Source organism: Peromyscus maniculatus, chromosome 3 (genome assembly GCF_049852395.1).
Source record: "Peromyscus maniculatus bairdii isolate BWxNUB_F1_BW_parent chromosome 3, HU_Pman_BW_mat_3.1, whole genome shotgun sequence".
In the NCBI taxonomy this organism is placed as follows: domain Eukaryota; kingdom Metazoa; phylum Chordata; class Mammalia; order Rodentia; family Cricetidae; genus Peromyscus; species Peromyscus maniculatus.
In genome coordinates this window covers 38,795,314-38,819,904 of record NC_134854.1, presented here as the reverse complement: position 1 = coordinate 38,819,904, position 24,591 = coordinate 38,795,314, and the positions used below count along the sequence as shown (strand labels likewise).

Genomic DNA, 24,591 nt, shown 5'->3' with positions numbered 1-24,591 from the left:
CAAAGTTACATCATTTTTTGGGGCTGGAGAGATGGCTCAGCCAGGTAAGAGCACTGGCTGCTCTTCCAGAGGATGGGAGCTCAATTCCTAGCACCCAAAACTGTCCATAACTCCATGGCCAGGGGATTTGATTTCCTTTTTTGACTTCCATGAGTACCAGACATGCACCTGGTCCACAGACATACATATGCAGGCAAAACACACATACATTTAATATCCATGAAAATAGAAACCCCAAAGTTGCATAATCTCTCAAAAAGACCCAAGTTACATTTGTATGGTCACAGTTCATGGACACTGTTCCTCTTTTTCTATCCTCAAGTCAAGATATGTTCTATACAACTCTTGATTATAAAAAACTTAAAGTTTTGATTATTGTCAAAAATTCTAAATAATAAGCCTAACCTGTGATTATCAAAGTAGTACCATTAGAAGTGTTTTATTATATTCTTATGTCATGCAATGTCTTAAATGTCTAATAAATATTCTAATCTAGTTTAGAAGATATATTATATAGTAATATTAATTGATATAAAAATGAAGTTTTGAAAAAAATATGCTAATACCTCCCAGAATATACTTGTTACAGAAACCATCCATTTGTGTTTCAGTCTGAAAGCATTGATATTTGTAAGCTAATTTGTCCTTGAAAAGACATTTTATTAGGTGGACAGACCTGGCTTTGCCATTCTGTCGGGAGCTGAACTTAGTCTTGGTGCTGAGCTCTGCTGATAACTAAGATGGCTTCAGTGCAAGGAAGAAGCAGAGCCTGGGGAGTTAATGAGAACACAGCAGATGTGGCATTGTGAATGCACATCCAGTTCTCAGTTGGTGACAACTGCCCAGTGGGGGAACTGGTCATAAGCTGACCTAGCTGAGTTCTGCCTTCTCAAAGAGAAGATCTTAGGACAAAACTGATGTTCAGTGAGACTCCAGGGAGATGCTCAGTGATGTTCAGTGAGGTTGACAGGCAGAACCAAAGAACAGAGACTTTAGACTTTCACCTGTGGTGCTGGAAACTGCTTGCTGTCATGTTTTGTTCTGTTTGCACAGCATTCAAATGAAAAACAATTGCCAAAGTTTAAATATCAGAAGTATTCACATACAATTCAGATATCTATTTTCAGTTGAAAGTGAAAACCCAAACCAAAGATAAAGAGAAAACACTAAACCTTAACTTCTGAGAGAAAATAGGGGAGCCTGCAGCCAGGTGGTATAGCCAGTGCAGCCAGGTGCAGCCAGTGCAGCCAGCATAGCCAGGTGCAGCCGAGTGTAGCCAGTGTGCAGCCAGGTGCAGCCAGTGCAGCCAGTGCAGCCAGCACAGCCAGCGCAGCCAGTGCAGCCAGTGCAGCCAGTGCAGCCAGCACAGCCAGTGCAGCCAGTGCAACCAGCGCAGCCAGCACAGCCAGCACAGCCAGCACAGCCAGTGCAGCCAGTGCAGCCAGCGCAGCCAGCGCAGCCAGGTGCAGCCAGCACAGCCAGCGCAGCCAGTGCAGCCAGCGCAGCCAGTGCAGCCAGCGCAGGCAGGTGAACTTGAGGAGCCTTCCTGCTCCCCAGCCTGTTTGCTTTTCCTGGTTCCTATGTTTGAGTTGTGGACCTCTAATTTACATGTGTCAGGCAATCTACTTAATTCTAGAACACATAATTCAAAGACATTGGATCTCAATACTATGTGGTGATTATGATTGTTATGAAATGCTTAGAAGTTCCAGTTTTGTAAAAGATAAATTTGTTTTTCAGAAAAGAAATATATATATATATATATATATATATATATATATATATATATATATATGTATATATAAAATCTCTAAGGGCAAAGGTTTAAAAAAGTCTCTAGAGCATTATCTAATGCTATCAGCGGTAACTAATTTTAGTGTGATTAAAATGAAGCAGAAACTGTCAGATATATTAGTTTATAGTATTTTTAGAAGCAGCTTTCACTACATGCAATAACCTAGTACATTTCCTGCAGTTTCACTGTTACGGTTGCGACAGATGTTCTGTGTCCAAAGGCAAAAAATTATCCTAGCAAAATGGAAGGAGAAAGCCAGACACAAGAGTAAGACGAGAGAAGATGAGTTGGTATGATATTAGACACTATTTGTTTAAAAGAAGGAAATATTTTAATATTTTGCTTAAAGATATTGATGAAGACACTAAAAGTTCTGTTTAATCAATTGAGATGTTAGATGTCTAAACTACAAGAGTCTCTGATATGGATAAAATAAAGAATGATAAGGACTCAGTAAATTTGTTCCTTTTCTTCTTTTTTTTAACAAGACAAGATTTCTCTGTGTAGTTTTGGTGCTGGTCCTGGATCTCGCTGTGTAGACCAGGCTGGCCTTAAACTCACAGAGATCCACCTGACTCTGCCTCCCTAGTGCTGGGATTAAAGGCATGAGCCACCACCACCTGGCCTGTTCCTTTTCTAAATGAGATTAAATTGCTTTTCTTTTCTAATATTTAATGTCACAGTTTCAATAGTAAATGTTTTCTTTAAATTACTAATGTTTTTAAATTACTGATTAAATTAGTAATTACTAATTACTAATATTGAAGGATTATTTATAACTAAGACATTCACCCATAATTTAAGCAATTAAAAGGGAGGACCTGAGGAACCACCTGCAAACTTAAAACTACCTTCTTTTGCTTACATTATTTCACTATTTTACTGCATCAATTGTTTTAGAATGTTAGAGTACTTGAATCAGATACAGAGCTATGTAGCTAGAGTTTTCCTGCCTTGCCCACAGTCAGGACAAATCTTTGTCACCCACCAGTCCCACAGCCGCTCAGACCCAACCAAGTAAACACAGAGACTTATATTACTTACAAACTGTATGACCGTGGTGGGCTTCTTGCTGACTGTTCTAATATCTTAAATTAATCCATTTCTATAAATCTATATCTTGCCACATGGCTCGTGGCTTACTGGCATCTTTACATGCTGCTTGTCAGGGTGGCAGCTGGCAGTGACTCCTTCTGCCTTCCTGTTCTTTTATTTCTCCTCTCTGTTAGTCCCGCCTATACTTCCTGCCTAGCCACGGGCCAATCATTGTTTTATTTATTGACCAATCAGAGCAACTTGACATACAGACCATCCCCCAGCACAGCCAAGTGCAGACCATCTCAGACACCTGCACTCAGACCCGTGGTCCTAATCATTCTCTATGCGGACCTGCTGGGTAAAGCCACGAGGAACCCAAGAATGGGCTCCCACAGGACATACAGAACATCCCACAGCAGAGCTATGCTTGAGATTTTTGTAGTTACATTACTTAGTAAGCAATACTTTGTGAGTGGTCTTTAAAATACAAAGTTGAGACAAGTAGGAAAGAAAAAAAGAAGTTGAAATTAAACCCTTGCCCTCCAAGGGCGGGGTCAACAGTCCCACTCACTCGCAGTCTGTTAAGCTGTTGGAGGTCGGTCCCTCGTGTGCAGGCAGAGCGTGTGCGAAGCTTGGTAAACACTAGAGTCTGCCGTGCACAAAGCATAGTTCCTGCTTTCTAGATGTGTACAACGTACAGACATTGAATTGGCTTTGTTGCATGCTGCCCTCTATTCTTTTCCCTATTGTGGAAACCATTTCATAATTACAAGTTAGATATCTTTGCTTGGGCACCACTGGGCATCTCTGTTCACGCCACACTTGCAACCGCTTTGTGCACTAAGCTAGTGTTGTGACCACTGCCCTTTGCTGATGACTGATGGTCTAACAGTGAGATAGTCAACTCCAACCAACCCAAGAAAAGTTGGCGTCCTGTTGGGCCTGATGTTCGGCCTACCCTGATTAGTATATAGAGTGTGGATTAGCAATATTCTACTATCCTTTATAAATTGTAGTTAGATGAGTGCTTAGGAATTCATTCCCCATGAGCAGTACAATTTCTTGGCCAACAGTCATTCTGCAATCAGTGAGTGAAGATAATAGGTATGTGCTGGTGATACCTGTGCATGCTGGCTTTCCAATATGTACCCTTCCTGAGGTTGTATGGTAAATACCTCATACTATAATTGTGTGTACAAAATCCTCATTGGTCCATGGAAGTGCTTTCTCATTACAATTTTCAGGAAATGTGTCACATTCAAGTGGGACTTGCTGTGGTGATAAGTCAGACAGGTTTCTGAAACTTTTCCTTGACTCCTCTCTTTTAATCACCTCCTTGTTAACACTTTTCTTCTGTGTCCTTAAACACTAGTGGATTCCATTGCTGGAAACTCCACTTTATGGCCCACAATTCTCTTATCTCTAAAAGAGGAAATGACACCAGGTCTTTCAGGGGGTGGCCTCTGCCAATATTTATGACAGCTAATGGAAAAGGTCTGTAAAAGCTGAGGTAGTCCAGAGAATGTTGTGTTCCCTTGGAAAATCATCATTTAGGTCATAATTATAATCAACAATGTGTAGCTGGTGCTGTATTAGGCCTATATGTGTTTCCTGTGGATCATTGCATTTGACCCTTAGGACAATTCCATGGAATTTATAAGTTATCTTTATTACAGATTTTAAAGCACGAACTTCAGTTGAGAAAATGGAAGCTGAAATCCAAAGTACCTGAGGAAAAGCTCCTCAGCCCTGAGCGAAGTTCCTCTGACACTGCTGCCGCGGCTGCGCCTGTGGAATTTGACGTCTCAGCACTACCGGAGCAAGCGATAATGCAGGTGGGTAGGGCTGTTAAATATGGTAGGCCTTGCGATTTGCGTGTGGCCTGGAGTTAGGGTAAGTATGTTTTGCCTGTGATTTCCTCCTTTATAAATTACCTGCTCATGTCCTCTCTTTTTATTGTAATTCACACTTGTTCTTTATATATTTTGGCAACATTAACCCTTTATCTAGAATATATTTGAGTATTTCCCTCCACCACACTTAACATTATCTCTTTTGCCTCTAGGGTATTTTGATGTCAAGAAATTTAAAGCTTTAGTTAATAAATAGATATCACTCTCACCTAGTAACTTCTCTTTATGCCACATCAGTACACCACTCTCAGTGGTTTGTCTGAGTGATTCCATACTGTTGACACATATATAGCTTTTTTTTCCCCGTGACTTTTTTCTGTCTTTGCTAATACTTCCTTGTTTATCAGGGCTTATGTTACACATTTTAAGACCTTCAAATAATTTCATGCTCCTTTGCATATACTGTAAGAACCTATGACTGCATGCTTTTGTTTTCCCGTTTATGGTTTTAGTCACTGTTGAAGTAGGTCTGGTTCTATGTATTCATAGCTCTACAATTTTAAAATTACATTTGCTTTAAACATTATCACTCTCCAGCATATTTCATTTGTGATAACCTAGGACTTACAGAGAAGTTTCAGGTACAAAGAGTTGTTTTTCCTGAAGAACTGTAGCCAGGGCATTCTCTTACAGTTAGCCATCAAGATCATCAGACTCTTGGTTTTCCAATAACGTTCTAGCCTAAGAGACCAGTCCAGATTGCATGTTGTAGTTGGTCTATGTCTCCTTGATTTCCTTTAATCCAGAACAATTCCACAGTCTTTAATTTTGGGTCCTTTGAAAGGAAAATTAGGCATGTTTTATTATAGAGCATCTCTCAAATTTGGCTTGTTTTAAATTTCCTCATGAGTTAATGAATGCTATGTTTTTTTCATTAGAATACACAGACATGACTGTCTTGTGCTATTTTCTTTTCATTCTCTCTGTAGCAAAGGGTTTAGTTTAGGTGGCTGTGCTCTCCTTGGCCTCTAATTGCCCTGGACTCCACAATAGATCCCTCTACCGATTTGCTGTATATTGCTCTTATTATGTTTAGGTATGTCCCTTGTATCCCTTGTCTCTCCAAGACCTTTATCATGAAGGGGTGTTAGATTTTTGTCAAAGACTTTTTCAGCATCTAATGAGATGGTCATGTTTTTTTTTCTTTCAGTTTGTTTGTGTGGTGGATTACATTGACAGATTTTTTTATGTTGAACCATCCCTGCATCCCTGGGATGAATCCCTCTTGATCATGGTGGATGCTTTTCTGATGTGTTCTTGCATTCAGTCAGCCAGTATTTTATTGAGTATTTTTGCATCAATGTTCATAAGGGAGATTGGTCTGTAATTCTCTCTTTTTTTTGTTAAGTCTTTGTGCATCAGTGACTGTGGCTTCATAGAAAGAATTTGGCAATGTTCCTTCTGTTTCTATTGTGTAGAATAATTTGAGGACTATTGGTATTAGCTCTTCTTTGAAAATCTGGTAGAATTATGTATTAAAACCATCTGGCCCTGGGCTTTTTTTGGTTGGGAGACTTTTAATGGCTGCTTCTATTTTCTTAGGGGTTATAGGTCTATTTAACTTGTCTATCTGTTCTTGATTTAACTTTGGTATGTGGTATCTATCCAGAAAATTGTCCATTTCATTTAGATTTTCCAATTTTGTGGAGTACAGGGTTTTAAGTGTGACCTAATGATACTCTGGATTTTTCGGAGTCTGTTGTTATGTCCCCTTTTTTGTTTCTTTTTATTAATATTCTCTCTTTGCCTTTTAGTTAATTTGAATAAGGAATGGTCTGTCTTGTTTATTTTCTGGAAGAAGCAACTCTTTGTTTCATTGATTCTTTGTATTGTTCTCTTTGTTTCTATTTTATTGAGTTCAGCCCTCAGTTTGATTATTTCTTGCTGTCTACTCCTCTTGGGTGTATCTACTTCTTTTTGTTCAAGAGCTTTCAGGTGTGCTCTTAAACTGCTAGTATATTATCTCTCCAAATTCTTCATGAAGGCATTAGTGCTGTGAACTTTCTACTTAGCACCACTTTCATTGTGTCCCATAAGTTTGAGTTTGTTGAACATTCATTTTCATTGAATTCTAGGAAGTCTTTAATTTCTTCCTTGACCCAGTGGTAACTTAGAAGAGTTCAATTTCCATGAGTTTTTAGGCTTTCTGTTGTTGAAATCCAGCTTTAATCCACAATGATCTGATAAGATACAGGGGGTTATTTCAAATTTTTTTTGTATCTGTTGAGACTTGCTTTGTGGCCAAGTATATGGTCAATTTTGGGGAAGGTTCCATGTGGTACTGAGAAGAAGGTATGTTCTTTTGTGTTTGGGTGGAATGTCCTGTAGATATGTTAGGTTCATTTGTGTCATAACATGTTAGTTTCATTATTTCTCTGTTTATCTTCTGTCTAGATAACCTCTCCATTGGTGAGAGTGGGGTGTTAAAGTCTTCCACTATTAATGTGTGAGGTTCTATGTGTAACTTAAGCTTTAGTAATGTTTCATTTACAATTGTGAGTACCCTTACATGTGGGGCATAGATGAGACATCATCTTGGTAGATTTTTCCTTTGACAAATATGAAATGCCCTTCTCTATCTCTTTTAATTAATTTTGGTTGGAATTCTATTTTGTTAGTTATTATGATAGCTACATCAGCTTGCTTCTTGGGTCCATTTGATTGGAAAATCTTTTTCCAATCCTTTACTCTGAGGTAATGTCTGTCTTTGATGTTGAGGTGTGTTTCTTGTATGCAGCAGATGGATGGATCCTTTTATTTTATTTTATTTTATTTTATTTTGTATCCATTCTGTTAACTTCTGGCTTTTATTGGTGAGTTGAATCCATTGATATTGAGGGATATTAATGACCATTGATTGTTCATTCCTGTTATTTTTGTTGGTGGTAGTGGTGGTAGTGTGAGTGTGTTTGTGTATATCTTTCCCTTCTTTGGGTTTTGCTGGTATAAGATTATCTATTGCCTGTGTTTTTGTGGGTGTAGTTAACTACCTGGGGTTGAAGTTTTCCTTCTATTACCTTCTGTAGGGATGGATTTGTGGATAGATGTTGTTCAAATTTGATTTTGTCATAAACTATCTTATTTTATCTACAGTGATTATCATCTATGGTGATTGACAGTTTTGCTAGGTATAGTAGTCTGGACTGATATCCATGGTCTCTTAGAGTCTGCAAGACATCAGTCCATGCCCTTCTGGATTTTGGGGTCTCTGTTGAGAAGTCAGGTATGATTCTAATAGGTCTGCCTTTATGTTACTTAGCCTTTCCCCCCTTGTTGCTTTTAATATTCTTTCTTTGCTCTGTATGTTTAGTGTTTTGATTATTATTAGGCAAGGGGACTTTCTTTTCTGCTCCAGTCTATTTGGTGTTCTGTAGGCTTCTTGTACCTTTATAGGCATGTCCTTCTTTAGGTTAGAAATATTTTCTTCTATGGTTTTGTTAAATATATTGTCTGGGTTTTTGAGCTGGGATGCTCCTCCTCCTTCTATTCCTATTATTCTTACGTTTGGTCTTTCCATAGTGTCCTAGATTCCCTGGATGTTTTGTGTTAAATTTTTTTTTTTTTTAGATTTAACATTTTCTTTGACCTATGAATCTATTATTTCCTCTATCATGTCTTCAACACCTAAGATTCTCTTTTTCATCTCTTGTATTCTGTTGGTGATATTTGCATCTGTTTGTTCCTGTTTGCTTACCCCAATTTTCCATTTCCAGGATTCCCTCCATTTGTGTTTTCTATATTGCTTCTATTTTCATTTTCAGATCTTGAACTGTTTCCGTCATCTGTTTGTTCATTTTTTCTTGGCTTTCTTTTAGGGATTTATTGATTTCATCCATTTTTTTTTCTTTTCCTCAGTCTGTAAGGGATTTCTTTCATTTCCTCTTTAAGGACTTCTATCACCTTTATAAAGTTGTTTTCTTGTTCTTCAACTGCGATGGAATAGTCAGGTCTTGCAACAGGATAACTGGGATCTGGTGGTGCCATATTGCCCTGGTTGTTGTTGAGCGTGTTCTTACACTGTGTTTAGACATCTGGTTTGGGGTTGATCATAGGTCTAGGTCCTGATTTTTTAGTTTGTCTTTGTTTAATGGGTGTTTTATTCCTTGATTTCTGTTTCTTTTTTGGTCTTCTAGTCTTTGTGGTCCGGATTTCTGGTGGCTAGTGTGACCTCTGCTCTAGTAAGGAGTCTCTGTTTAAGTCGGGAGTTGGCCTTCTGGTGCTTAGCTTGGCCTGTTGTACAGCAGGGGAAGGGGTCTCTCTTTCGGTAACTGGCACGGGGTGTTTTTCTGGCTGCTGTGGTCTGCACCTATTATTTCAATTGGTGTGGTCTATACCTGAGTGTGATCTATCCCTGGTGTGGTCCCTCCTGAAGTCCCTCCTCAGATTGTGCACCCCAGCAGTAGGATTCCAACAGAGTTGGAAATCTGGGCCCAGCAATGGCCCAGAAGTGGTGCTGTTTTTCAGACTGGTATGGCCTCTACCTGAGTCACTGAAGTCTGCCAGAGTTGGGGGGAAGAGCTGGCCTCAGGGAGGATCATCAGGTGGGGGAGGTTGGGCAGTGCAATGGGTCTTGGGGAAATTGGTTCTAGGCAGTGGGGACAATCCAGCTGCCAGGCGGGTCACTTACCCTCTCCTCCAACTGTTGTGGCTTGCAACAGGGCAGTGGACTTACCCTGCATTTGTGGGCAAGGCCCATTGGGGTGCTGGTGATGGGGTAGGAGAAGGAGGACCTCAGGATGGGTCCTAGGAACAAAACACAAAATGGTGCAGTTTGGTTGGCAAGCAGATCATTCACCTTTTCTTCAGAATTGTGTGTACTGTTGAAAATATGCAGTTTTTAGGTCTGGTTCTACCAACTCAAAACAAGTCAGGTTACTGTTTTTGCGATCATTTCTTCAGTATTATTTTTGCTCGTTAAGGAATGCTACCTCCTTAACAGATGGTAGTGCTCATATACTATCAGTCAAACTGCTAGGCAAACTCAAAGCTGGTGGGAGGGTTTGTTATGATATTACATGTGCAGGTGGATAGAGCCTAGGTGCTCCATGGTGGGTAAGCAACAGAGATGCCATGCAGACAGCACTCAGTGAAGAGTTTTATTTGGTAGGGGAGAGAGGAGGAGGAAGAGAAAGAGGGAAAGAGAGAGATCGAGAGAAGAAGGGCAAGGGTTCACAAGGTGCATGCCTTGTGAGAGGAAAGCAGGAGAGAAGAGAGAAATGGGTGGAGTTTTCCCTTAAGAATAGGCTTTTAAGTCAGGGCATAGGGTGGAACCAAAGAGTGGTATCAGAATATTAACTGTGTTGGCAAAGACAGCTTTCCATGAAAATACACACAACACAGAAAAAAGCCTTATGTTGATGAATTTGGAGTTTGAAAAATGTTTCTAAGTAATGCAGTTGTTTGATTAGCTAACAATATAAATCTTGCCTTATGACTTTAAGTAGCTGTGACTTTTTGTTTGTAAAAGATGCAAAGCACATGGACTTGCAAAAACAGTTAAAAAAAACACCTTCAGATTGTTACAGCATGGCTGACTCATCTCACTAGGGAAAAAATCCCCTAAAACCTGGATAGCTATTAAAGCATGGCCAGTCTGGGGAAGAACCAGATAGTTCAGGCTTGTTGAGTTAAATTACTTGGAATTGTAAAATCAAAGCGTATGCTCAATGACTTCTCAAATCCATGTTTTGATAACCCCATGGGTCAGTCTGACCTTAACTAACCAAGCAGAAAGTGATTGAAAGTTCCGTGGCTCTGTATCGAATGAACTTCAGACTAGAGTTTCCAAACTGCACTGCTCTATCAAGGAACTATGTGTTTGTTGGCTTGATTTGTGGTGTGGATGAAAGAGCTGGAGATACAAAGCATTTCAGAATTGCTTTTAGGAATGGTAAGAGTTGCCTACCCCAGACTGTTTTCATTGCTTCAGTGATGCTAGCAACTTTACACTTGATTTTAATCCAAAGTGTTCAAGAGTTTTACAGCTCCATTAATTTCATCAGGAACCATGCTTTCAAAAGTGATGTATCATCTGAGAGATGAAAAACTGCACCACAGCGGGAGGCAGCTGGGTGGAAATTGGAAGGATGTGTTCTGTAGTTGGGTGGCTGACTGTGTAGTTGGCCGTGTGATCCTGGGCTGCTTATCTTCTTATTTCTAGGGTGTCTCATAGTGGTGGAAGTGCAGAAGGATACCCTCTGCATTTGTTCTCGTAAGACCAGTCAGCATTTAGGAAGGGTTGGAACAATGCCTGGCATACAGCAAACTAACTGCTGAGTTGAAGCCATCAGGTAGAAAGTCAGGAAGACTGGATTCCAAACACAGCTCTGCTGGTTCTCTTAGCTCACCGACTCCTCAGTCTGAAGATTGAGAATTCCTAGCAAAAAGAGTATACACTTGTATTTTCCACTGTAAAATGAGAGTGGGCTGCATGGTGTCTATATGTGCCTATAAACCCGAGATGGAAACATGAAACACACAAGAGGAAAATACTGGGAGGACATTCAGAAAAAAGCATGGAGGGGGCTTCATGTGTGTGCTCACTCTTGCCCCGAGTGCTGCTGCGCCACACTGATAGCTTAGCTGGGGTTCTTTCCATGTGTCAGCTTCCATGGCTCCATCCAAGAGGTTTCTCCTGACTATGATGACTGAAATCATCTGTGTTGTGGAGGCCTGGTATTCTTGGAAATAGTTACTGAATGAAAAAAAGGAAATAAAAGGAGGACAGGACTGCTTCTAAGGGGTTGAGGTGAAGGTTTATTGTGAGGGAGAGCTCAGCCAGAGGCAGATATCTGGAAGAGTCCAGAGTGGATGTGGTCAGACTGAGCTGGTCCATGTGAGGAGATGGGGGTGGGAAAGCAAGAGAGGAGCCAACGAACAAAAGACTGGCTGAGAGGGCGAGAGGCAGAAGGGCCAAAAGGACCATGTAGCCAAACTGACTGGGTTATACAGGGAAGAACACATGGGCAAGGGCCGCCCAGCCCCTGAGCTGGAGAAGTTAAGGGAGGTGTGGTATGCCAATCAAGAAAGACCCCTTAACAGGTAGGGCCTGAGGGGTATTGGGAGAACCTGGGGGCCAGTGTCAGCTTTGATATGTTAATAAGCACCTTACTTGGCCTTTGTTCAAGGTTTGAGACCTAACAGTTATCATTATGAACAGTTTCTAATTCTTTTAAATATCCTCGTTTTTTGTCTGTTTCTCCTGTCAAATCATATGTTCTTTGGATTCCAGTGTCACATTTACAAAAAATTCTTTTAACTTTCTTTTTATTTATTCTTTGTGTTTTTCTTTTTTCTAATTAAGAAAATTTTCCCATTCATTTTACACATCAATCAAAGATCCCCCTCTTCCCTCCTCCTGTCTCCCTATCTTTTCCCTCCCAACCCACCCCCCACTCCTCCCCACAAGAAGGCAAGGCCTCCCAGCCAGTAGAGGCAGGTCCAAGCCCCTTCCCCTGCCTCAAGGCTGCACATGTCCCATTTCTTTTAAATTTTCCAGTTTTGTGGAGTATAGGTTTTTGAAGTATGACCTGATGATTCTTTGAATTTCCTCATTGTCTGTTGTTATGTCTCCCTTTCGTTTCTGATTTTGTTAATTTGGATGCTCTCTCTCTGCTTTTTGATTAGTTTAGATAAGGGCTTGTCTATCTTGTTGATTTTCTCAAAGAACCAAGTCTTTGTTTCATTGATTCTTTGTATTGTTCTCTTTGTTTCTATTTTATTGATTTCAGCCCTCAATTTGATTATTTCCTGTCATCTATTCCTCCTGGGTGACTTTGCTTCTTTTTGTTCTAGAGCTTTCAGGTGTGCTGTTAAGTCACTAGTGTGAGATTTCTCCAACTTCTTTATGTGGGCATTTAGTGCTATAAATTTTCATTTTAGTGCTCCTTTCATAGTGTCCCATAAGTTTGGATATGTAGTACATTCATTTTCATTGAATTCTAGGAAGTCTTTAATTTCTTTATTTCTTCCTTGACTCATTTGTGATTGAGTTGAGTGTTATTCAGTTTCCATGAGATTGTAGGCTTTCTGTAATTTTTGTTGCTGTTGAAATCTAACTTTAAGCCATGGTGGTCTCATAGAATACAGAAGGTTATTTCAAATTTTTTTTGTAGCTGTTGAGATTTGCTTTGTGACTGAGTGTGTGTTCGATGTTAGAAAAGTGCAGTGCTGAGAAGCAGGTATATTCTTTTTTGTTAGGGTGGAATGTTCTGTAGATATCTATCAACCTCATTTGAGTCATAACATCTGTTAGGTCCCTTATTTCTCTGTTAAGTTTTGAGCTGGCAGATCTGTCCAGTGGTGAAAGTGGGGTGTTGAAGTCTCCCCCTATTAATGTGTAGGGTTTGATGTGTGATTTAAACTTTAGTAATGTTTCTTTTACAAATGTGGGTGCCCTTGTATTGGGGGCATGAATGTCCAGAATTGAAATTTCATCTTGGTGGATCTGTAATGAGGATGCAATGTCCTTCCTGATCTCTTTTGATTGATTTTAGTTGGAAGTCTATTTTGTTAGATATTAGGGTAGCTATGCCATCTTGCTTAAGTCCATTTGATTGGAAAGACTTTTCCCAGCCTTTTACTTTGCGGTAGTGTCTGTCTTTGAAGATGAGGTGTGTTCCTTGTATGCAGCAGAAGGATGGATCCTGATTTCATATCCCTTCTGTTAGCCTCTGTCTTTTTATAGAGGAATTGAGTCCATTGATGTTAAGGGATATTAATGACTAGTGATTGTTAATTTCTGTTATCTTTTGGTGGTAGTGTGTGTATATTTCCCTTCTTTGGGATTTACTGCTGTGGGGTTATCTATTACCTGTGTTTTTGTGGGTGTATCTGACTTCCTTAGGTTGGAATTTTCCTTCTAATGCTTTTTGTAGAGCTGGATTTGTGGATAGGTATTGTTTAATTTGGTTTTGTATTGGAATGTCTTGTTCACTCCATCTATGGTGATTGAAAGTTTTGCTGGGTATATTATTCTAGGCTGGCATCCATGGTCTCTTAGTGTCTGCATTACATCTGTCCAAGACCTTTTGGCTTTCAAAGTCTCCATTGAGAAGTAAGGTATTATTCTGATGGGTCTGCCTTTACAAGTCATTTGGCCTTTTTCCTTTGATGCTCTTAATATTCTTTCTTTATTCTGTACATTTAGTGGTTTAATTATTATGTGGCAAGGGGACTTTCCTTGGGGGTCTAGTCTATTTGGTATTCTATAAGCTTCTTGTAACTTCATAGGTATTTTCTTCTTTAAGTTGGGAAAGTTTTCTTCCATGATTTTGTTGAATATATTTTCTGTGCCTTTGAGTTAGTATTCTTCTCCTTCTTCTATCCCTATTATTCTTAGGTTTGGCCTTTTCATGGTGTCCATGATTTCCTGGACATTTTGTGTTATGATTTTTTTGGCTTTGATATTTTCTTTGACTGACAAATCTTTTTCCTCTATTGTATCCTATACACCAGACATTCTCTCTTCCATCACTTGTATTATGTTGGTATGTTTGCATCCGTGTTTGTTTTCATTTTCTCAGATTTTCTATTTCTAGTATTCCCTCTGTTTGTGTCTTCCTCATTGTTTCTATTTCACTTTTCAGGTCTTGAACTGTTTCCTTCACATGTGTAATAGCTTTTTCATGGCTTTCTTGGCTTACTTTAAGGGATTTATTGATTTCTTCCATGTTTTTTTGTCTTGTCATCAATTTCTTTAAGGGAAGTTTTCATTTCCTCTTTAAAGACCTCTAACATCTTCATGAAGTTATTTTTAAGATAGCTTTCTTCTGCTTCTTCTACATTGTGATGTTCAGGTCTTTCTATTGTAGAACCACTAGGTTCTAGTGATGCCATATTGCTCTTTATGTTGTTGTATGCATTTTTGCACTGGCATCTACACATCTTCTTCCTCCAATAGGTGCATGAGGTACCTGTGTCTGAGCGAGGGGGCCCCCTCTGGGTCCAATCTTAGCTCTTGGTCTAATTGGAGCTGCCAGATTCTGTGTCTCAGGGAGTTGCTGTTGGTCCAATCTAAGCTAGCTGATTCTATGGCTCAGGGAGCCACTCTTGGACTTATCAGGGCTCTTGGTCCAGTCAGAGCTGGCAGATTCTATGTCTCAGGAAGCCACTGGTGTTGCAGGGGGATGGGTATTGGGGTAGGGTATGGGTCTTGTAGATTGCTGGGTCCGATGGGGGGTTTTGGTGGGGGAGCCTGCCTGCAGGAGTCTTCCCTGCTGACTGGCAACTGGGGTAGGGATCTTCTTTATGTTTTTTACATCATGCATCTTGATCCCAACCCCTCCCCCAATAAAATAAACTAAAATTGAAAAGAAAATAAGAATTGAAAATATTTCTTAAAAAGGAAAAAAATCTCATCATGGAAGCTGCAGTGTGACACAGTGAGTCATGCAGCAAATCCTTTTGTCTGCATATCTTTACTTGCCAGTGTTCATTGCAGAGTCATTGGTCTGGTTCAAGGCCTCTGGTTTCTGCTACACTGTTGATACTGGGCCCTCACTGGGACTCCTCTTGTTTATCCTGCTGTTGCCCTGTGTCATGGAGATCCTACAGCTTTGGGTCTGCAGGGCCGGTCCCTTCGTGTACTCCAGCAGATCACAGATGGGGTGGGTGTTGGGGTGGGCCAACTCATAACCCTAGTTCTGGGCCTGGGTAGTTGGTCAGCCTGCTAGCTATCCCATCCTCACCACCAGGGTGAGCTCTCCAGCATTGCCCCGGCTAGCTCACCCTATGCAGCAAGGAGCAAGGGGTTGGCTGGTTCTCCTGCTTTCATGCTCTCAGGGTCGGCTCTCCCACTCCTCTACTATCAGGGCCAGCTCTGCTGTGTTGCCTAGGCAAGGTGAGGGGCTACTCTCCTGAGTGCTGCAAATGATAAAGGGGGGTCATGTCCCTCATCTGCCATAGCATCGAGGGGTGAGGGTAAGGAGGGCACATCTCTCCCGCCCACACCTCCACATGAGGGACAGAAGTGGGGCCCGTTCTCCCACTCTCACGCCTTTGGTGCTGGCTCAGCTGCACCCTGCAACAGGGTCGGCTCTATTGTGCTGCCCAGGTGAAGTGCAGGCCTGCTCTTCTGAGTGCTGCAGCTGCTGAGGGGCAGGACCAGTTCTCCCTAGTATTGCAGCCAGTGAGGAGCTGGGCCAACTCGACATCCTTTTCCTCTTGGCCTTTGGTGCTCTCAGGAGCTACGAACATCAGCACAGACCTTCGCTGCAATAGCAGCAGCGCCATAAACCCAGACATGAGCGATGCAGCAGCCCATGGCCCTGGGTGGCAATGAAGCCACCCACCTCAGCCCGCTCCTCACTGCTTTCACCTCTTCAGATAGGTCTCTGTCCACAGGACAGGAACCATTTTGTCTCTCTCCCATGTCACACCATACATTTGCTCATCATAAGAGCCCAACTGCCTGGTGCTGAAAGCAAGCCTGTGTATTCTCCTTGGCATTTTTTTTTTCACTTATTGCTTCTTTACTTTTAGTACCCAGGAGACTGTCACAAGCAATGAAGATTTGATCATTTACTTGTAACTATCTAAGGATGCACACAGTACATAGGGCTTTCTTTTGGATGCTGAGAAAAAACAGCAGGTTAGGGAAAACAGCTTTGCTCCTGTGCATTTATATTTTGAGATGAGTCAAGTAGCAACCATATCAACAAGCACACAAAAACATGCCACTGAGAATTAAAGTTTTTGTGTGTGTGTATGTTGTGTATGTATGTGTATATGCTTGTTCACCCATGTGTCAGTGCATATGTGTTGTGTTTTGTGTGTGCATGTGTATGTGGACCTATATGTGTGCTGGTGTGTATATGTGTGTGTGTGCTTGTGTGTGTGTGTGTGCATGTGTAGGCCTCAAGTTGACATTGGATGTCTTCCTTGATCACTATTTATTGAGACAAGGTCCCATACCAAACCTGGAGCTCATGATTTTGGCCAGTCCACCTGGACAGTTTTACCTGCCATGTAGAGGGCAAGTGGATGAAGTCTGGAGGCAGGGCATTTCTGTAGGAACCAGTGGGAGGGCAGTGCCAGTGGGCATGCCAAGGAAAGGACTTGGGTATGAAGCAAAGTGTGGAGAGAATCCCAGACCAGATGGAGCAGAAGGGTGAGTGAGGCACTCAGGGGTGAGTGGAGCATGGCCTGCCCAGGAAGAAAGGAGTCAGGACCAGCTTCTCCACTGACCTTACAGGCATGGCTTGCCCCTAGTGCCTGACTCACTTCCTGAAGCCTCACTCCGTGACTTTCTTTCCACACTATACAGTGTTACATTTAAATGGCTGATGGAAATTAGTTCACTTTAGCAGTTTACCATCTGTTTTAGTTGCCTTGTGATCTGTACTGAAGCAATTTATCAATTAACTCCCAAGTCCATGCTTTATGTTCAGAAGGTTATTCTTTGATTGTACTGTAGTGGAATTGCCAACACCACTTCCCACACCTTCCCTGGCCCATCAGCTTCAGTTTGTTTCTATGAATTTTTCCTTCAGTGCTATAATTGTGTTCAACTGACTCTTTTCCTTAAAAAAACATTTCTCGGGCTTGTCTGCTGTCAAACCTCTTGACACCACCTCCCAGCCGCCCACAGACTCACTCAAAGGCTGCGTTGAACAGCCTCTATCTGGGTGGTCCAGTGGCACCACTCGTTGTTTCTGAAATGGAAAGCGTCCTTTCCTTTCTCCTGTATCCTGTCCAGTGCTCTCTCTCATTCGTCCTGTTTGTAGAGAGTGGCACCCTTGTCTACTCACCTGACTCAGCAAGTATTTGAAAATGGTCTTTGGCTTCTGCTCTGTGTTCCTTGTTACATTTTCTTTTCTTTTTAATCTCACTTTCTTTTTTTCCTCTTCATTGCCTCTTACTCATTGGTATTATTGGGACTCTTTCATTGGTTTTTCAACATCTACCTTTTTCATTTGCCCACCAAAGTTCTTCAAATTTGTTCCCATCGCTTCCCTGGTTAAGAGTGTCTTCTGGCACCAACAAGATGATAGCTCCATGGGTGAAGGCACTTGCCTCTCAGTCTGACTACCTGAGTTAGATCTCAGAGGACTTCCTCCTGCAAGTTGTCCTGTGGTCGCCATACACGCACCTCTCTAAAAGAAACAAATGAAACAGTAAGAGTGTCTTCTGCTCTCCTTGCTGAGGCTGGTCTGTTTTGGCCCCTGACTGCCTCTGAGATCCATTCTCATTGCTTCCCCACTGGAACCCTTGGCTGTCGTCCGGCTGTGCCCCTCAGTTATCCAAGGAGAAGATATAGTCTCTGGCTGTATGGCTTTGCCCACCATTACTTCTCTGTGTAGGACTCCCCTTCGGCCCCTTCCTCATCAACCTTGGTCCTGCTTAGACCCAGCTTGGATGTGATTTCTTCCAGATGGGGTCTTCCTTTGATCTGTTCTCTCCCTCAGTTTGTGTGCCCCAGAGTCAGGAGGTAATTCTTGGTATCTGTACTGCTGGGCTTGGAGACAGAGTTTTAGTTGCTTTGAGTGCACAATGGTTAGATGTTCATTGCCTATTTATTCATCTTTGATTATGCTCCTTTCTTGAAAAGTCCTTTTTTATTTGTTTTGCCATGAAAATGTCTAGTTCTATTCTCTGGAAATTTCTTCTCTTCTTCATGATATTTCATGCTCCCAATCCCAGCACACTTGAGCTGTCTGACTGTCCCCAGATGTTGACCATGGCCCTTTCCTCTATATTCTCATTAGGTCATAGTAGTCACAGTGTCTGGGAAGTGGAAAGCTGAGTTAGGAGACGCCAGCCTGCTGTCCAGGGAGCAGCATGTAATGGCACACAGGTAAAGCCATGGAACACGTGGCAACATATAGATTAACAGAAATGGGCTGAGTTTAAATGTAAGAGCTAGTCAGTGGAAACCCTGAGCTAATGGCTGAGCAGTTTTAATTAATATAAGCCTCTGTGTGTTCACTTGGGTCTGAGCAGCTGCAGACTGGGTGGTATGGTGGTATTGTGTTCCCCAAAATACTGTGTACCCTAATAAACTTATCTGGGGTGAGAGAACAGAAGAGCCACTAGATACAGAGGACAGAAAATGGTGGCACACAGCTTTAATCCTATCACTTGGGAGGCAGAGATCCATCTGGATCTCTGTGAGTTTAAAGCCACACTGGAAACAGCCAGGCATGGTGACTCACGCCTTTAATCCCAGGAAGTGAACCTTTAATCCCAGGAAGTGAGGGCAGAAAGCAGAAAGGTATATAAGGCATGAAAAACCAGGAAGTAAGCTGGTTAAGCTTTTAGGCTTTGAGCAGCACAGTTCAACTGAGATCCATTTTGGATGAGGAATCAGAAGCTTCCATCCTGAGGGAACAGGATCAGCTGAGGAATTGGCAAGGTGAGGGGGCTGTGGCTTGTTCTGCTTTTCTGATCTTCCAGCGTCACTCCAATACTTGGTTCCAGGTTTGTTTTTATTAATAAGACCTTTAAGATTCATGCTATAGGGTGGGACACAGAAAAGCTTCAGTTATGACAGTGAGGCTTTTTTAATACTTATAATGATGATACTGATTTCTAACTCCACAAGCACTTTGGAATTTTAAGTATTTAAATCTAGAATGTGAGGTTTGAGATACATCTGAGGTACAGCAATATTTGATAAGTAAACTGATTTGGGGAATAGAGGAATATAATTTTGGAATCATTGAATTTTAAATCACAGTGAAGAATTAAGTTAGGAAGTCCCAGAAATAGCTAAAAATTTATAGGGTTGCAGAATTATACATAAAGAACATATTTAGAGCTACATGTCCAATCTCTCTGCCAGGACAGTATCTTTACAGATATTCTTTAAGTTTTAGAAAGCAATATAGAGCTCTTTTCATCTGAGTCTGGAGCCAAGCATGGAGTAGAAAGCTGGAAAATGGGCAGATCCAGTTGCTACAAGATGGTAGCATAGGCCCAGTGACCAGGACTGGGACTTTATTCCTACATTCACAGATCAGGAAAATTTCACCCTTTGGTCACTGCACAGCTGAATACCTGTAGACTCCCCCAGGGCAGACCAGATGCATTCATCCTGCATTCCGATTAGAGTAGCATGGAGCAGGACCAGAGCTGGTGTCCTGGTTCTTCCCCCCATAGTTTATAATTGGGTATCTTCCTTTTAGGGGAGGAGTTGGGGATGGAGAGAGAGATGCACAGGGTTACCGAACTATTTCCAGATGGACAGAGGAGGCCAAGGAATGAAGAGTCTCCATTAAAAGTAATGTTTATGCAGCTCTGACCTAGTGCTTTCTATGCTGGGGAGACTGTTAACTGAAAGACATTCTGTTCCATTTGGGGGAGGATTAGATACTTAGAAAGTTGTTTTTATATCAAAGCAAATAAAGTGCTTCCTCAGTGTGTTTTGTCCCTGGTTCTTTTTGCTGCACTCATGGAATTTAAGCATGGTTACTATCTTACTTTCTAGTTTCTTTTACTCACTAGTTCCCAGGTCATTCCGTTGTTCTGTGATAGTTTCTAGTCTCATTCCTGTGTCTCCATTCCTAACGCTCTCTCACTTGCCACCTTTTAAGAATTTGGAATGTGTTGGTTCCTCATGTTGGTTGGGCCATGTTTATCCCCCATTCTGAGCTGGCCAAACCTTCTGAAGGACAGGGGAGATGATCTCTAGATGATAGCTTACCTGGATCATGTATGCACTTACAACTGAAATCTCCCTGTGTTCTGGTCCTGTTGTGAGAGGAAACGATACACGACACAGAAACATGTAACCATGTGATTTATTACTCAACACAGAGTCAGAATCAATGGGAGGAACAGCATCCTTGGGTGTCTCTTGGGTACCAAGATTCAAGTTAATCCTCTTGTGTGGGAAGCACATTCCCTCAGCTGGAGATACCCAGACCACTTAAGTTGTAGCATCAGTTCTGGTTTGCTTTCTTGTGGAGGATTGCCTCATAATGCTGTTTCCAAAATGAGGTTCTTGGGCAAAACAATGCTGGGTGGAGAGTACACTGTGCTGAGACCCCCAAGCCCTTGGGATCTGAGTCCCATGGAGTGCCCACTGTGTTCGTGGGCTGCTTGTCTCTGTGGCTGAGTGAATGCACACCATGGTACTTTTCAGCTCTCTTCCTCTTTGTTTTGGTTTCCTCTTTCCTACAATGTTGCTGACCTGTTTCATTTTCTAATTTATCTTCCAGTTCCATCACTAAACTTCATTCCTCTTCCAAGCAGTACTTCATACTCCAGTGGTGGGGGAGTCACGTGTGCCACAGCATGTGAGGGCCAGTGGACAATGTGCAGGAGTTGGTTCTCTTCTTCCACCATCTGGGTCCAGGGATGGAACTCAGGTGTCAGGCTTGGCAGCAGGAGCCTTCACCTGCTGCACCATCTATCTCACTGGCTCCAAAGCCGTAGCCCAGGATGGGTTAGAACTTGTGACCCCTGCCTACATCTCTTCAGTGTATCCTTCTAGCATATTCCATCCCAACAGGTTCATTCACTTCATATAACAAACTCTTCTAGGAGGTATTTGTGTTCAAGGTCTACAAACACTCATTTATTTGAAATAAAATTTTGCTCAAAAAAAGTAAACCTTGGTGGGTTATTGGAACCCTTCTTTTTTTTCAAAATTAAAATGACTTTGACCAGTATAAAGTCAAAAGTTTTCTGCTTAAAGTAACTATTTCTAACAGTATCTAATGCCAAAAAATATAACAACACCTTGACTTCCAGAAACTTAAGAGGGGATATTTAACAATATCTCAAAGAAATAAAACTTCCAAGGATAAAATGCTTAATGGTTAAACAATCTGCCACCATGGATTAATTGTGCATTCTATTTAAGCTTAATCTTGTAAAGTGTTAAATACTGATATAGCACCTGCTCTATTCTTAGCCATTATCTTGTTCTGCTTGCCCAAACTAGGATATTATATAGAGGCTATTGTTTAATGTTCTATTTCTGATACAGAAGTAGTATTCTAAGAATGTATGCAATTTTCCATACCAGCCACGGCGACATGGTGAGACCCTGTTTCAAAAATAAAATAAAATAAAATAATGTAACTGTGCTGGCTAGTTTCATATCAACTTGACACGGCTAGTTTCATATCTAACTTAACAAGTTAGAGTTACTGGAAAGGAGGGAATCTCATTGAGGAAATTCCTCCATAAGATCGGGCTGGAAGGCATTTTATTAATTAGTGACTGATGGGGGAGGGCCCAGCCCATTGTGGGTGGTACCATCCCTGGGCTGGTGGTTCTGGGTTCTATAAAAAAGCAGGCCTAAGAAGCCATGAGGAGCAAGCCAGTAATCAGCATCCCTTCATGGCCTCTGCATCAGCCCCTGCCTCCAAGATCCTACCCTATGTGACTGTCCTGACTTTCTTCAATGATGACAATGATGTAGAAGTATAAGCTGAATAAACTCTTTCCTCTCCAACTTGCTGTGGTCATGGTGTTTCACTGAAGCAACAGTAGCTCTAACAAGGACACTAACTAGCATGCACTTCTCATGTTTATAGTATCAAACAGAAAAACTGATGAATGGATTAATGCCTAACTTTCCAGTCTCCCCCCACTTCTCTAATTTAAGTTTATTCTCCGAGACATACTGTACCTAGAAGACAGTTTCCAAAACTTGGTCCATTTGGCCCACTATAGATCTACAGGCTCATAGACTGGAGGGCTTAGAAATAACAGAAATTTATTTCTCACAGTTCTAAGGGCTAATAAATCCAAGATCAAGGATAGCAATCAATATGAATTAATACACATTAATCATATTTAATAAATACTATCACCATTTTTGAAATTACATTCAGAGATGTTTTTCTTTAAGACCCTCTTTTATCCCCCAGAAAGAAATTATCTGTGTATGTCTCTAGGACCCCTCCCCCTTTTCTCTAGGACCCCCTCCACCCCCCTTTTAAAATATGTTCCCAGCTTTAAGATGCCACTTTACTTTTCCCAGGCCTTTTTTATTTTTAAAGCTCCTCCTTCATGTTTGTTTATTCTGTATATTTTGATCCTATGTTAATCTGGGTTCTTCCCAGAAAGAGTGTTGTGCTTGGGATAGGAGATACTGCTCAAAGACTTGTTTATTGGAGGCTTGGACCTCAATGCAGTTTTCAGAGAGGTGACTGGATCACGAGGACTCTAACTTTACCAATGGATTAATCTTAATGAGCTGTTCGGAATTGAGACCTAGTTGATAGAGGTGCATTGGAAGCATACCTTCAAAGGGTACATTTGGTGTTGTCTCCCTCTCTCTCTCTCTCCTCCCTCCATCCTTCTTGCTCTCCCTCTCCTGCCATCATGAAGTAAAGCATGTTTCCTTTGCCTCACCACAGGCCAGAAGCAACACAGTCAAATGACTATGGGCTGTAGCTATGAGTTATAATAAATCTTTCCTCTGAGTTAAAATAAATGTTTCCTTCAAGTTGACATTTTTTAGGTACACAAACCAATGACTGGTGAGTGTGTGTGTGCATGCATGCTCTCTGAAGAGGCCGCTCATGTAACTGGGAAAGCTATGAGTCCTAAGACCTTTCATTTGTCTAGGTGGAAACCCAAGAGAACCAGTGATACCATTACAGCGTAAGTCTGGAGGCTTGAGAACCAAGAGTATTCATGTTGTAAACTCCACACAAATGTGAATCCAAAGGCAGGGCAAGGCTCATATCATAGCTTAGAAGAGAGAGGGGAAGGGAGAGAGTGAAGGAGAGAGCGGGGGAGAAGGAGGGGTGAGTCCTGATCAGCCTACAGTGGCTTGGGTGAAACTCATTGGCATTCTGAAAGGAAATCTTTTTTTCCCCAGCCTGATTTAAATGTTAATCTCATTTAGAACACCTACACAGACATACCCAGAAATAATGTTTACCCTATGACCGACTCAATTGTCACATAGAATTAACCATCATAAATCCACCTCTGACAACTGATAATCCATATAAATCTCCTTATCTCTAATTATAGGCAATAGCAAGGTAATAAATCTTCCTAAGATGACACAATTAACCTATATGTAAATGGAAATATAACTTCTTTCTAGAAAAAGTAGATAAAATATTGAGTATGTTTACTCTTTAATATATACAATTAAAAATCCTAATAAAAAGTGGTGAAAGTGTATCTGATATTACATATATGGGGGAAAGAGAGAGAAAAGATATTGGAGATATACATAAATTAAAAAGATGTAGACAATTTAATATATAGTCACAATGTTAAGGTTTAGATGTGATGTATTCCCCTGCCTCCCGCCAAAGGCCTGTGTGTTAAAAACTTGATCCAGTCGTTAAGCTAGTCATGATTACATCTTGAGGTTGACATAATCAGTGTGTTAATTCACTGGTGGGTTGTAATTTGGTGTCATTATTAGGAGATGATGTACAGTTTCATACATAGTTCTGGGGCTATATCTGGTCCTGGACTCTCCGCCTCTGCTTTCTGGCCACCATGTGGTGAGATCCTTGTTCCATACTGCACTCTTGTCGTTGCGATGCCTCAGCTCGAGCCACACCAATGGAGTAAACTGGTCATAGACTAAAATCATGAGCCATTTAATCCTTTCCATGATGAAAAGCCTGACTGACAGACATATTGAGTCCGAGTAACTGACCATGAGGTTGTAGCTGGTATTTCCCACTAAGTCTGAGCTCACTTTGTCTTCAGTTAGCACCTCAGGTGGTTGTGGTTCCTAGCCTGGTACAGTAAGCCAAACCTTTGTCATTCCTGAAGGGCCTGGGTCATTTGGAGTTTGTAGATTGGGTCCTTGTTGTTTTCCATTGGGTTACCATTGCAGGGCATGGTAACGCTGGAGATGGCCACAGGGCGTCTTATATTCCTGACACACTCTTCTTTACATCCATCATGGGAAGG

General features: G+C 41.4%; 1 protein-coding gene across 13 annotated transcripts in view; it reads left to right on the top strand.

Moving 5' to 3' along the window:
- Nucleotides 1–24,591, top strand: part of Fbxl13 (F-box and leucine rich repeat protein 13) — a 214,800-nt gene that overhangs the window by 51,678 nt on the left and 138,531 nt on the right. For 10 of the 13 annotated variants that reach the window (XR_013049550.1, XM_076565962.1, XM_076565963.1 and 7 more), the window contains 2 exons: nt 1,976–2,085; nt 4,510–4,668. Coding sequence is in view for 12 of the 13 variants with exons in the window: in XM_076565962.1 (XP_076422077.1) it covers nt 1,976–2,085; nt 4,510–4,668 (269 nt within the window). In the remaining variant the exon portion in view is untranslated. The remainder of the gene's footprint in view (nt 1–1,975; nt 2,086–4,509; nt 4,669–24,591) is intronic. The other 3 variants (XM_076565966.1, XM_042272908.2, XM_076565967.1) reach the window with 1 other exon arrangement.